The following is a 14,466-nucleotide window of genomic DNA, read 5'->3' as shown; positions in this document are numbered from 1 at the left end:
AGTATCAGAGTCCTGCTCCGTTTGTGATATAACACACCAGTTCATAGGTTGATGAAGTTGTATCAGGAGAGGGGTGTTCTGGGAGAATATTTTCACATGCCTTGGGGGTTCTTATACTTGGGTTCCCAGATTTGCTAGACTCCCGGGGAGTGTCTACCCAGCATCCCCAGCAACATCTGGGGACCCAAGTATAAAAGAACCCCTGACATACATGGGTCCAAGGGAGCTTTCAAGAATCCACCTCACGAATGGAAAATCTAAACCTAAACTGTTTGCCACCTAAACTGGGCAGTGCTTAAATAGCAGAATCTCCTGCCGGATTGAGGAATGCCCAGTCTTTTAAATTCTGAACAATGAAGTGTGTTCAGAAGGCTTCTCAACTTGCAGTATAATTGTTGTTCAATGTAATACTGGCAACACATGGTCCTTGAGCTTCCTCATTCAGAACAATATAGCCTGTTGGCCCTTGGAAAGAAAGAAACTAGGAATTGTGGATTATTTTTTGTTTGTTTAAAATAGGTTACTAGCCTTCAGCATGTCAGAGAGAACAGCCAACTGTTTTATTATCAAAAACCCCGCAAGATATGAGGCAGCTAAAACAATCTTTCATTTATTAGTTTCTCGTTGATTCTAAGCTACTCTCGAGTTGTTAGGGTGGCTTTTTAATGATATTTGAGCATTTGGAGGTATGCCTTGTGCATTTCCTGCAAGTCTCCGCTATTGAGATTAGATTTGCCAGGGTTCCCTACTATAATGAGGGAAAACCTTTCCTGTGTCTTGTTTAGCACAGCTGTTTTGCAATCAAACTTTCAATGCTGAATCTTAACATGTACCGTTAAGAGATGGTTCATATTCAAGAGATGGTTGTCGGACATAGGCACATAGGAAGCTGCCATATATTGAGTCAGACTATTGGTCTATCTAGCTCAGTACTGTCTTCACAGACTGGCAGCGGCTTCTCCAAGGTTGCAGGCAGGAATGTCTCTCAGCCCTATCTTGGAGATGCTGCCAGGGACAGAACTTGGAACCTTCTGCTCTACCCAGAGCGGCTCCATCCCCTGAGGGGAATATCTGACAGTGTTCACGCTTCTAGTCTCCCTTTCACATCCAACCAGGGTGGACCCTGCTTAGCTAAGGGGACAAGTTATCCTCCCATTACAAAACCTTAGAAGCATCACAAAGCATTAGAAGCTGCCATATACTGAGTCAGACCATTGGTCCATCTAGCTCAGTATTTTCTGCACTGACTGGCAGTGGCTCTCCCAGGTTTCAGGCAGGAGTCTTTCCCAGCCCTACCAGGAAATGCCGCTGGGAAGTGAACCTGGGACCCTCTGATGCAAAGCATATCACTGAGCTACATCCCTATCTCCTAATATCTTATAGCAGACGGTTCTCACATGTAGTCACCCACCCAAAGGCAACCCAAGGCAGCCCCTCCTTGGCAAAAGGAACAATTCATGCTTGCTACTGCAAGGCAGGCTCTTCACCCTTTGAGTTAACTAATAAATAAATAAATAAATAAATAAATAGCCAAGATCATTGGCTCTCACCATCTTGGCCTGAGTGTGGACTTCCCTTGGCATTTGACTGGGCGTTGTAAGAATGCACAAGTTTGGATCAATCCAGTATAGCTTTGTTTATGGTCTTAATCGCTGCTCCATGCTTATATATACTTCGTGCTTATACTCACTCTGGGTTCTTCTTGAAGCCGTTTTAAAACAGCAGCAACCGACCTTCCCTCCTGCTCATGATGCATTGCAGGTGTGACCTCTGCTGCTGATCATATTACTCGGTCTCCCTTAGACTACAGTGGATGAAGGTCACATAGGCTGCTGCCTTCTACCAGGTTAGACCATTGGTCAGTCTAGCTCAGGATTATCGGCATTGACTGGCAGTGGGGCCCCCGAGTTACAGATGGGTATTTTCCAGGCCTACCTGGAGCTGTCGGGGATTGAACCTGAGACCTTCTACAATCAAAGCAGATGCTTTTCCATGGAATCATGGTCATTCCCCTTGAATTTGTTATCAGGAAGTTCCCTGCCACTTTACTCTTCTTTGGTTGTAAAAATCATTATATAATTGTACCCCACCACTCCAATGGAAATCAAGATGGCACAGATGGGTGCCAATCTTTATTAATTATCAGTAATCCAAAAACCTTTGGTTAAGGATGAGAGTTAAGATGCTCTACATTTTCACTCATGCTCTAAAAAGAATGGAAATTGTAAGTTAAGGTGCTCATCTTAACTTCCGTGCCATATAAGCCGTAAAGACTTTGTACAGTCTGATATAGGATGATAGCTTTAGAAATGAGGCTCCATGCAGCCACACGTTGCCTTGATCAGAGATACATCAGGCAGAAATTCATCAGGGGCATATCTAGGAAGTGATTAGGGAAACTGCACCTGGTAAATTTCTGCCTGGATGCATCACTTCTCATCCCAATGTCCAACTGAAAGACCAAGGAAATATGTGGGTGCATGGAGCCCCCACTGAGAAAAGGGTGGGTGGGTGAATGAGTCAGGAGGTGGGGCCAGCCCATATATAGGGGCTGTGCAGCCCACTCCCCATTGGCTGAAGTGGGCCGTGTGACCCAGTGGGGAAGATGGTGGCCACTTCTGTCTCCCACCTTCCCCAAATGGCCGAGCACAACCCCGCGCCCCTCAGAGCCTCACAAATCCCAAGGAGGAGAGCGGCATTTCATCACTTAACCACTGCACCTCACCAGATGACCGAGGTTCCCAAGTGGGAGAAAGCAGTTGACCTATTTTGGCATGGAGATTGCCTACTCACCTCCTATAATCATTGCTATGATTAAGAGAACATAATGGAAAGAAGAATACCTACTAAAATGATTTTCTTGTTTCTTTCTCTGGTCCTAGGGCGTGTTGGAAAGCTTTCTGGGCACAGCGGTGACAGGGGCTCTCTTTTGCCTTTGTGCTGGCCAGCCACTCACTATTCTCAGCAGCACTGGACCAGTCCTGGTCTTTGAGCGACTTTTATTTAACTTCAGCAAGTAAGTATGAAGAAGCTGGGGGTCAGAGAGAGATGCAGTGCCACCACTGCTGCTGCTAGTAGGATGCCCTTGGTTTTATTTTTTTTAAAGGAGAAAACAGCTATTTAAAGGGAAATACACCTGTACAAGTAATCCATATGTTACCTGGTATGAGTGAGAGTATGAGCTACACAACATGGTCCTGTTATAATCAAGAGAGGGAAAAGAGATTCAGTCGTCACACTTTCCCCTCCCCCCAAAACTCTGGGTTATTTCCTAAGCCAGAATAAAATAAAAATACAAGTTCTCCTCACTTCTAAAGGTGCCCGATCTGTGCTTCGAATCTGTGCATGAATCTCGATTCGTGCACATCCCTATTAACCACCAATACTTCAGGGACTGTACTAGTTTCTTGTAGACTAATTTAAGGTGCTTGGTGGTATGGCCTAGAAACTTGCCCTGGAACAGCTTTGATCTTGCATACACTTGGCGGTTTCCAAGTTATGGAACTCTTTCCCCGGATGTGACCGCCGGGTGCCGTTGTTGTCTGCTAGGTTCTAGGCAGTGCCTGTTTTGACGCGTCATCTTTTTAACTGCTTGAGATCCATTTAATGTTTTATCTGCTGCTTTTTAGTTTTTCACCTTGATTTTGATTTTATTTTGTTGCCTGCTCCCTTGTAATTTAGTTTGGTTTTTTTCTTGCCCTCCCCACCCCGCATCTTGGTGAAAGGTGATTTACACATTCTGTAAATAAATAAAAGGCTGTTTTCTCCTGCCCACTCCATCACAAATGGTAGTGCTCATGCACAGCTCCCTTTGTTTCAGCTGGGAATGTACAGAGCTAGCCTTGGATTGTGCCTGTAGGAAGGAGGAAGTTAGTTCTAGGAATTTTTTTGTTTTGGCCAAGACACTCATAGGAACATAGGAAGCTGCCATATACTGAGTCAGATCATCGGTCTATCTAGCTCAGTATTGTCTACACTGACTGGTAGCGGCTTCTCCAAGATTGCAAGCAGGAATCTGTCTCAGCCCTATCTTGGAGATGCCAGGGAGGGAACTTGAAACTTTCTGCTCTTCCCAGAGTGGCTCCGTCCCCTGAGGGGAATATCTTAGAGTGCTTGCATGTGGTCTCCCATTCAAATCTTCTTCTCCATGAGCACCACCGCCTGTTAAGATCATCTGGAGTGGTTCGCCTGCAGCTGCCACCAACTCATCTGGCAGCAACTTGGGAAGGGGCCTTCTCCATTGTAGCTCCTGGACTTTGGAATGCACTCCCTATTGAAATAAGAGCCTCCCCATCTCTGACAACTTTTAAAAAGGCACTGAAGACACATTTATTCACCCAGGCTTTTAATTAGATTTATAGTTTTAAATAATTTTAATATTGGGTTTTAAATGTTTTTAATCTTTTAAATGATATTAATTGTTAATTGATTTAATGTTTTAAATGATTTTAATTGTAAACTGCCCAGAGATGCAAGTTTTGGGTGGTACAGAAATATCTTAAATAAAAATAAATAAATTTTAAAAATGCAACCAGGGTGGACCCTGCTTAGCTAGGGGGACAAGTCGTGCTTGCTACCACAAGACCAGCTCTCATACTCTTGTGTGACATGCTCAAGGAATTTTAGGAATGCCAATAAGAGGTGGCCTTGTTGAATGTATGGAAAATTTGGGCCATTGGGCCATCTAGTCCAGTTTTTTGTTCGGACTGGCAGTGGTGCCTCAAATATTTTGGAAATATTTTTATATTTGAAAGAAAGGATGGACCCAGGCCAGGGAGCTCTTGTCCTCAGTTCCCCAAAAGAGGTACAGCCTGAGACAACATTTTATTAATCTGTTATTTGCTTCTTTCAATATTGTAAAGCACTTAGTGTGCCTTTGTCAAGGCAGAAAGGTGGTATAAAAATGTAGTAAGTAAGTAAATAAATAAATATTTTAGGCAGAGTTTGTTCCCATCACTTGCTACCTAAGTTCTTTCTGACTGGAGATCTTTGGGCTTGAACTTGATGTGTGCATTGCATATATTCTACTTCGGGCTTATGGTCCCTTCCCTTTTGGACCACATATTGCCCATCTCACTCCTAACTCAGAGGAATCATCTGCAGTGTGCAGACATGAAATTTTAATATAGTGAGTGTAGCAACCCAAGCATCACATTTTACTTTTTAACACACACACACACACACACACACACACACACACACACACACACACACACTCTTTCTAGCCTTTTGGCTATGCAGATTGGCTCGAAAGCCTGTGAGTGATACCTGGTGGGATCGAAAAAGCTGGAGTGGAAGACACAACGTGGTGATTTCAGTGCTTAGGACATGGGGTTCCAGTGTCATACATAGCAGTTTGCTCCCGTATAAGTAGCAAACCTAGAAGAAACCAGGCTGTAAGATTTTCATCCCCACAGAGGGGCAGCTGCATGTTCAAGGGACTAGTCATGGACCCGGAATCCATAAATGAAGCCAGCTCTTCATAAACAGCTAATCCATTCTGAGCAACAGTACACAGGAAATAACTAGATCGTTCTCTCACCCCTGGTGGTCCTCCTAGCCCCGGCTTTCCTTTTCCTCCTGTCCTTGCAGAGTTGTTGTAGCACATTTCTTTTGTTGAGTGGAATATCTCAGCTCTCTTTAAATGGATTCTGGTCTCTCTTCCTCCTAGTGTAGCCGCCTGAGTATGTCTCCCACAAAGTCCATTGGGCTATCTCAAGCTGCATAAAATAACCCAGGTCCTCCTTTTGGAAGGCCAGTGAAGATAAGGCCACAGAGGGGGTGATATCTTGGTCCCAGAGACAGATGTACTGATTCCTGGCTGTAGCTGTCTTGAGTCCCCCACATGGAAATTCACCTAATCGGAATTCCCCCCCCCCCAACCTTGACTTGACTTGTTTCAGAAACAAACAAATGGGTTTTAATTAAGTAGAATTATCTCTTTTTTCATGCATTGTTTTGCCTTTTGTAACCTCCACCTCTGTTTTCACTTGGGTTCCCTCTATATTTGCAGAGACAATGGCTTTGATTATCTGGAGTTCCGCCTCTGGATCGGCTTGTGGTCGGCCTTCCTTTGTCTCATTTTGGTGGCTACTGATGCCAGCTTCTTGGTCCAGTATTTCACCCGGTTCACAGAAGAGGGTTTCTCCTCACTGATCAGCTTCATTTTTATTTATGATGCTTTCAAGAAAATGATCAAGTTAGCAGATCATTATCCCATCAATTCTCATTATAAAGAGGACTACGCTACAACTTATTCCTGTACCTGCTTGCCACCAGTCCCAGGTAAGAAGGCATTATTTTGTGAGCTATTTGGTGCAATTGTTTTTATCCCACTTTACTGTTTAAAACACTCAAAGAAGCTTTGAAAATCTTAACAAGTTCTAGTAAGAACAAATCTGCCTACTTTCCTTTCGCTATCCCTACAACTGGACTAAATTTGGTTCAAATCAATTAGGTGGTCCACATGTTAGACCTCTTGCACCTGAACATTTACATGTCCCCCGTATTAAATCGGGGTGGATGACATCATCATCATTATTATTTATTATTAATAATAATAATTCAATTTCTATACTGCCCTTCCAAAAATGGCTCAGGGCGGTTTACACAGAGAAATAATAAATAAATAAGATAAGATGGATCCCTGTCCCCAAAGGGCTCACAATCTAAAAGAAATGTAAGATAGACACCAGCAACAGTCACTGGAGGTACTGTGCTGGGGGTGGATCACCATAAATTATGCCATTGAGGTGTCCCTGTATGTCAATCACTACAACTGTATCTACTTTGGTTCAAATCAGATAGTCCACAAGTTAGCCCACTTGCACCTCATACGTGTCCACCATATTTAATTGGGGTGGACGACATCATCGCAAGCTATGCCGTTGAGGTGTCCCTACAACTTTACCCTATTTGGTTCATATTGGTCCAGGTGTTGCAAAGTTGATAGGGGCGGACACATGGAATGCTGGATGATCTCATAAGCCTATCTGGAAAGTAGGCTAAAAATAAAACAGCAATAAAATTTTAAATCTCAACTAGTATAAAATATAAAAGCAATGCCAACATAAGCAGTGAACAACTTAAAATAAATCAAAGCAGCAGATCAGTTGTTTAAAATAGCAGCACCGCAGTTAAAAGCACAAAGCACAATCAGACCAAATATGAAAGAGCTATTGAAATAAAAAGAGCCTTTAAAAGGTTTCTGGGAGCATAAAGGGGGAGGGTATTTTTCAAGTTTGGGGCCACTGCTGAAAAGGTGCTGTGTCTCATACTCAGTAGGAATGAAGAACACACTAGGGTTGTTCATATCACCACGCACGTGTGTATGTGTGTTTGGTCAAGCGGGTGGTGGGGAAAGCAGGGTTCAATCTACTTTCTCCCAGATGACCTCTCACATCCTGGACGGCACGTAAGCCACATGCCCACACAAGCATTGCTGCCGAGAGCAGCACGGAAGAATCTCCACCCTGCTCCTGGCAGCCCTGGTAAACAGAGGCCGGGAATCGTCCGGGCTTCTTTGAATCCCACAATGCATTGCGTGATACACCCGATGCATTGGGGGATTACCCCAAAAGGAGGACGCTCTAGGTATCCCGAGTTAAGGGAATGCTTGCTCCCTTAACCTTGGCTAACAGCTGGGCTAAGAAGCAGAGCTAGGCATCACTGGTTCTCAGTGCAGCCTAACTCAGGCTGGGTGTCCCTAGCCTGGGTTAGGTTGCATGTGAGAACAGCCTCACTGTGTCGATTCTTTAGGGAACGTTAAGTGGCACAGCGGGGAAATGCTTGACTTACAAGCAGAAGGTTGCCAGTTTGAATCCCCGCTGCTATTATATCGGACAGCAGCGATATAGGAAGATGCTGAAAGGCATTATCTCATACTGCGCGGGAGGAGGCAATGGTAAATCCCTCCTGTATTCTACCAAAGGAAACCACAGGGCTCTGTGGGCGCCAGGAGTCCAAATCGACTCGACGGCACACTTTACCTTTATTGTAAAACTTACTGGCAACGTGCTCAACACGCCCTCACCCTGAGTCCGTGTGTCATTTTTCATGTTTAATTTACTCTGAGCACCCATTTGCAAACTTTTGAGAATAGGATAAAGTACATTGCAGAATTATTGCAACACTCTTCCCATTGTATGCTCCAAGCATTGGTTATTTAGAGATATATTGCTTGGAGATTCTATCTAAGTACATATGGAGATTCCGTTTAGCTAACTTGGCTAATTACCCTTGGTGTTCCATGAATTTCTTTAAAGGATTGTGCTGCAGAATATAATCTTATATATATTTACCAAGATAATATAGGTAAAGTAGCTTAAACATTTTAAAATGCTATTTATAATTTAACAGCATTTTAAAATGTTTAAGCCACTTTACCTATATTATCTTGGTAAAAATATATATACAATTATATTCTGCAGCACAATCCGTTAGAGAAATTAATGGAACACCAGGAGTAATTAGCCAAGTTAGGTAAAATTTTCTCACATATGCACATGCAAATGCACACACACAGCACTGACATGATTTAGTACATTAACATATCAAAAACATTTGATTTAAGTTAGTGTTGAAGTGGATAGAATTTTCACTTGTGCTCTAAGAAGTGTGGAAATTTCAGCTTAAGGTGTTACCTTCTGCACCATGTAAGCATTAAAAGCTTTATACAGTCCTATATTATGCTGACTTTACAAATTAGGCTTCATGCACTCACATTTAACCTTGGTTTTTCCGCTCAATGTTGGGCTGATGAGGGGTATGTATAGGCTGAAAATCAGACACACACACCCTAATCATTTGTTAAAGATGCAGCTGATGAATTTTTGCCTGATGCATATGTACAAAGCAGTGTTTTTCTAAAATGCCACCTACTCTAGTAACCATCATCAGTTTTATTACGGCCATTGGCCAGCAGAAATAGGAGTAACAAGTATACTCAATACAATCCTCTATAATAAAAGCCTTGGTGTCCGTCCGTGGACACCAAGGCGTGTGTTCGTGCCTCCCTGGCCTGTACTGGGCAGAACAGTGCAAGGGAGACACGACCGGCGGTCATCTTGGGCGGCCAGAAGCGGCCGCCCCGAAAAGGCCGGGTGTGCGGCGGCGGGGGAAACTGGCCGAGGCGGCGGCAGAGCAGCCGCCTCGGCCAAAAATACGGAGCAGAGGCCGGCAGCGGCATGGAGGCCGCCGTTGGCGGCCGGCGGCACAAAGCCGACCGTGAATGGCCCGGCCCGGCCGCGGAGGCCGGCAGCGGCGCCCCCAGAGTCCGCCCGGCCGCTGAATGAGGGGGAAAAAGGTGGCAGGGGAAGCCGGCCAAGGCTGCGCCGCCGCGCCGGAGCCGGGAGGGAGAATTTGGGGCCTGAAGCCGGGCAGGGGGGAGAAGCGGCGGGGGAAGCCGGCTGAGGTGGCAGCAGAGCCGCTGCCAAGGCCTGGCGGCGACGAAGCCGAACAGGAGGGCGAATATGGGCCCCTTCCCTTCCTAGTGCCCGTTATTCAACGGGCTAAAATTAACTTGTGATCAATAAACAATGCTAAAACACAATAAAACAGAATACAATCACTCATAATAAATTACTTAAAAACAATAAACAGCTCTCGCAGTTAAGCACTTAATAGGTACCTTAACCTGATGGCAATGTAGAAAAATTTAGCTACAATTGTTGTAATCCTGGGGCTTGACCTACACTAGTAAGTGTCTAGGCAGAAATTCAGCAGGTGCAACATCCCTATCACTCCTCCGGTGAACCTTTCTCCCCCACTCCTTTTGGGCTGATAGCAATTCAAGGGCTTCCTTGGCCCTCAACCTGAATGGAGAAGGAGGTAGTTTTACCAGGTTGCAGCTCTTCCTGGCTTCGTGGGCAGTGTTTCATCGCCTTTCCTTGCCTGCCAAAGCACAACAAGAAGACAGGTGATGTTGCCTGGTTGCCTCAGCACATGCTGATACATCCCTTCGTCCAAAATCGCAGAATTTCAGGGTATTTTGGAATGGACTTGAAAATGCTTGTTGTTAATGCTGGGGAGAGGAGAGCTGGTCTTGTGGTAGCAAGCATGACCTGTCCCCTTAGCTAAGCAGGGTCCACCCTGGTTACATATGAATGGGAGACCAGAAGTGTGAGCACTGTAAGATATTCCCCTCAGGTGATGGAGCCGCTCTGGGAAGAGCAGAAGGTTCCAAGTTCCCTCCCTGGCAGCATCTCCAAGATAGGGCTGAGAGAGATTCCTGCCTGCAACCTTGGAGACGCCGCTGCCAGTCTGTGAAGACAATACTGAGCTAGATGGACCTATGGTCTGACTCAGTATATGGCAGCTTCTTATGTTCCTATGATGCTCCTTTGACTTTGCTCTAATTGGAGTAGCTGGCGGCTGCTGCTACTCACTGGTAGTAGCTGGCTGCTACTATAGTTTTTATATATATTTTAAATTGTTTTAATTGTGTCAGTGTTCTAATGGTTGTACTTTAGATTGTAAACCGCCCAGAGATTTGCATATAGAAATATACCAAATAAATAAATAAATAGAATTTTGGATTTAATATGAACATTGCAAAGAAATAAGGTATAGGGAGCAGGTCAAAGAAATCTGCATGTTACTTGCCATGTACCGGTACTACAGTAAACCTAAAGTGTGCCAGTTATCTACTATTAATACCTGTTTATGCCACCTTTCCACAGTCGCAATTTTTTAAAAAAAAGCAAACACACAGGGCTGCATAGAGCCAGACCGGAGCAACATAGCCCAACCCGTGTGGCAGGTCTCTTCTGTCAGTAATGATATGTCCAGTGTTGAGGCAGGAATGAGTCAGAGGTCTGGCACGAAGCAAAGCAAACTTGAGCATTCATTGTGCCTGCCAAACAGGAGAAGGATCAGGTTTCCTGTTCCATATCCTACCTGTCTGCCTCAGGTGGACTGTGCCTGGATTCATTTCAGTTATTCATTAAATATGAAGCCAGAGTGCTTAACCTCTAAAACGAGATGTGCTAGGCATCAAGTATGCTAGGAAGGCACCTATCCTGACCTGGCAGTGCTGTCCTCTAATCCTCGCTATGTGGAGCCCAGTTGCAGCTTATTCCTTGGTCGTGTTCCAGTGCCTTTGCCCTTGTTTGTCAATAAGTCGTGAATTCCAGGGTTCCATTTTGGCAATGAGGGAAGATTCCTGGGCTAAGCCTTAGGAAGCCCTGAGCCCAAGGCTCAGGTGAAACTGTGTGAATGTATTTATTGCATTTTTGTACTGCCCAAATCAACAATCCTCACAAACATTAAAGTCAACAAGCAAACAGCTAAAAGCAGTTTTTTAAAAAATTAGTTCAATGCACACATCTTGGGAAGGAGTGCACGTCAAATTTCAGGGGCAGCTACAGCGAAAGCCTGACCCCACGTTGCCACTAGGTGAATTGCGAGCAACTGGAGGTAGATCTCCCAAGGTGATCTTAGTGGGGTTTATATAGAAGCTGCTCTCTTAAATATCCCATCCTTTCAGTGGGGGGTTCGGAAAGTGGCTCCTCTGCTGACTTCAGCTTTTTTAAAAATAAATGTTCTTTACATTTGAAGTCAGTTATTTGGATAATTGAAGTCAGCAGAGAGGCTACATTCTGACTGTCCATCAAATAATAATAGGCCTGGAAAAGGAATTGGGGTAGCTAGTTGGTGACAATTACTATAATTTGCTGCCAGCAGTGGATAAGGAGGTTGTTCACACAACCGTGTGCGCTGGGGCTGGGCTGCGGGGAAGGCAGGACTCTTCCTACCTTCCCCACAAGATCCCCAACACTTCTGGGCTTTGCCGTGCTGCAAACCAGAACATGAGTAATCCCTGAACAGCAAGGGGGCAGGGGAAAACCAGACTGCGTCCTCCCATATCCCACAGTGCATCACACAGGGAGCACGGTGTGTTGGGAGGTTCCCGACTGCTGGGCCACTCCTTCCCTCTGGCTCTATGGAAACTCAGGCTGCTGGCTGCTCACATGACCAGGCAGTGAGGTACGAGGCATGCACACGCCTTCCCACCACACTTTTAGCTCGGCTTTAAAATCTGGGCTACCTGGAGGAGGAGTGCCAGTATTGGGAGCGATCCCGACGGTTCTTACCACCAGCCCTACCCTACTCCCCTACTTGGGAGAGGAGACCTGGTCTTGTGTTAGCAAGCATGACTTGTCCCCTTACTAAGTAGGGTCTGCCCTGGTTGCATATGAATGGAAGACTAGAAGTGTGAACACTGCAAGATATTCCCCTCAGGGGATGGAGCCGCTCTGGGAAGAGCAGAAGGTTCCAAGTTCCCTCCCTGGCAGTATTTCCAAGATAGGGCTGAGAGAGATTCCTGCCTACATCCTTGGAGAAGCCGCTGCCAGTCTCTGAAGACAATACTGAGCTAGATAGACCAATGGTCTGACTCAGTATATGGCAGCTTCCTATGTTCCTATGAATAGGGCTGGTTGTGAGAACTTTCCCAATTGCAGAACTAGTACTCTACAAATACATCATCCAAATTAGTGTGCCACCAGAGAGCAAGATTGAACAGAATTACTCTAGAATTGCTATAAATACTAATTAGAATGAGTATAAACTCTTCATCCATGGTGTGACTTCAGTTAAATTTTGCAAGACCCTTCCAAGCTTTCCCGCGCTATGGCCGGATGCAAAAGCTTAAATTCTGAGTTAAGGATAAGGCATGCAAATTATGAATGAGTCATACTGTCTTCACGTTTGCATGCCTTATTTCGAGGCACCGTGGTGTGAAAATTGGAGATTTTTGTCCCTGTGGCTCTTTACAGTGCAGTTGAAGAAATTACTGCTCTTTATTCCACAGTTAATTCTTCAAATTCCACACTGGCTTCTCGGTACCGAGTAGGAAGCTTCAATGGAATGACTTGTGTGTGTGTGTGTGTGCGCACGCGTCTGAAAATATCGTCAAGTTCCTTCTTTTGTCTCTCTCAGCAGCAGCTCTGTTATGAAAACTGCCCATTGAATTCCCTTCTGACAGTGTGCAAGTACCTGTTTCCCAAAGAATGAACACACTGCTGTTTTGATGGATGTAACTAACAACGGCAAAAGTCCCCTCCACCACCCAAAATGAACCCTTTGTTTCAGTTCAGCAGCCAGTTTTGGTGACTGCAGTAAGAAAGGCCTTTGCATCTCCTGGCGTTCAGCAGCCAGTACTGCAGTCCCGTAGCTTGGGATGGGGGAAGAGAGAAAGTCACCAGATGGGGCATGAAACGGTCTGGCTGCTTTTAAGTACAAGGTGTACAGCTTCCTCCTTCATCTCTCTCCGTGTGAGCTTATTGTTGACTTCCCCTAGAGCGGGGAGCAGGCTTTAAAAAGTTGAAGAGCGACTGTAAAACAAAAAGGGCCCACTGGCTTTGTTAACCGTGTAAAAAAGGCCTGGCTTGTCCCCAGCCTCTATAACATTCAGAGAGCTGCGTGTGTTGGGGTGAGGCTGTGCAGACTCCTTTCTGGTGCTATTTAAAGCAGCTGCAGTTTCCGTTCAAGCACCTGCTGCTTCCCTGAATCTCGTGGATCTGCATGAACGAGGCAGGAAGGTTGCAGTTGGCTGGACCGTGTCCAAATCTTTGTTCAGCTTCAGGTCTGAATCTCGGGATCTGATTCCACAAAGTGCTGTGTTACACTGAGGCATAAGTAGAGAGTCTCAAGTGTCTTGGTCCTCAGTAGGGATGTGTACAGACCTGTTCGAGAACCGGGCAGTTGGAAGTTCGGCGGCGGGGGCGGGTTGCACTTCAAGGGCGAGGGAGGGTGCACTTATCCCTCCCTCCGCTTTCCCCCCGCCAGCGCCCAGTTTTCCTCAAGTCCTACAGGGTGGCAGGGCTGGTGCGAGTGTGTGCATGTCGCAAGCACCCACTGGGTGGAGGTGCGCCAGCTACTTCCAGCCACTTCCGGCCAAAGAGCGAACGGGGCGGCAGGGAAGTACGCTGCCGCCCCGTAGGACTTGAGGAAAACCAGGCGCCGGTGGAGGAAGAGTGGAGGGAGGGGTGAGTGCACCCTCCCTTGCCCTTAAAAGGCAACTGCCCGCTGCCATCGAGCCACCCGGTGTGGTTATGTGCACATCTCTAGTCCTCAGTGAAAGGTGCTCAGAGGTGCTCTTACCCCTGGACTTAGGGGCTGAAGTCCAGAGTCTCCAAATCCTCTTTAGTCTGTCCTGGGTGGTGTGGTTGCCTGTCGTAGGAGCATGATGAAGCTTAATTTGCAGGGGAGGGGGTCCTCCAAAGGCCCTTAGGTCCAGGCTTCAAAATTACCTAGGTAGACCCCTGGGGGTGCTTGGGGGCTGTCATACTGTAGAGTCCTCTCTGGGATACACCAAGTGTTTCTACTGCTGCTCTGGTGTTAACCGTAGCCATTGCCTCTCAGTAGAGGCATGCATAGAATGCATAACATTATAAAACCAAGAACTTCAAACATTACAATGCGCAGGTAGGCAGTGATTTACATCAAAATCAAGCTATCCTCTCA

The 14,466-nt window shown here is 45.8% G+C and overlaps 1 protein-coding gene across 9 annotated transcripts in view; it reads left to right on the top strand.

Annotated features, from left to right (window-relative positions):
* The window catches only part of SLC4A4 (solute carrier family 4 member 4), a 310,714-nt gene that overhangs the window by 231,113 nt on the left and 65,135 nt on the right, over positions 1-14,466 (top strand). For all 9 annotated transcript variants that reach the window (XM_053252941.1, XM_053252940.1, XM_053252945.1 and 6 more), the window contains 2 exons: positions 2,883-3,016; positions 6,014-6,285. In XM_053252941.1, coding sequence (XP_053108916.1) covers positions 2,883-3,016; positions 6,014-6,285 — 406 coding nt within the window. The remainder of the gene's footprint in view (positions 1-2,882; positions 3,017-6,013; positions 6,286-14,466) is intronic.

The sequence above is a fragment of the Hemicordylus capensis genome, chromosome 5 (genome assembly GCF_027244095.1).
Source record: "Hemicordylus capensis ecotype Gifberg chromosome 5, rHemCap1.1.pri, whole genome shotgun sequence".
In the NCBI taxonomy this organism is placed as follows: domain Eukaryota; kingdom Metazoa; phylum Chordata; class Lepidosauria; order Squamata; family Cordylidae; genus Hemicordylus; species Hemicordylus capensis.
Note: the sequence above shows the minus strand (reverse complement) of the source record. Positions and strands in the feature narration are given on the sequence as shown.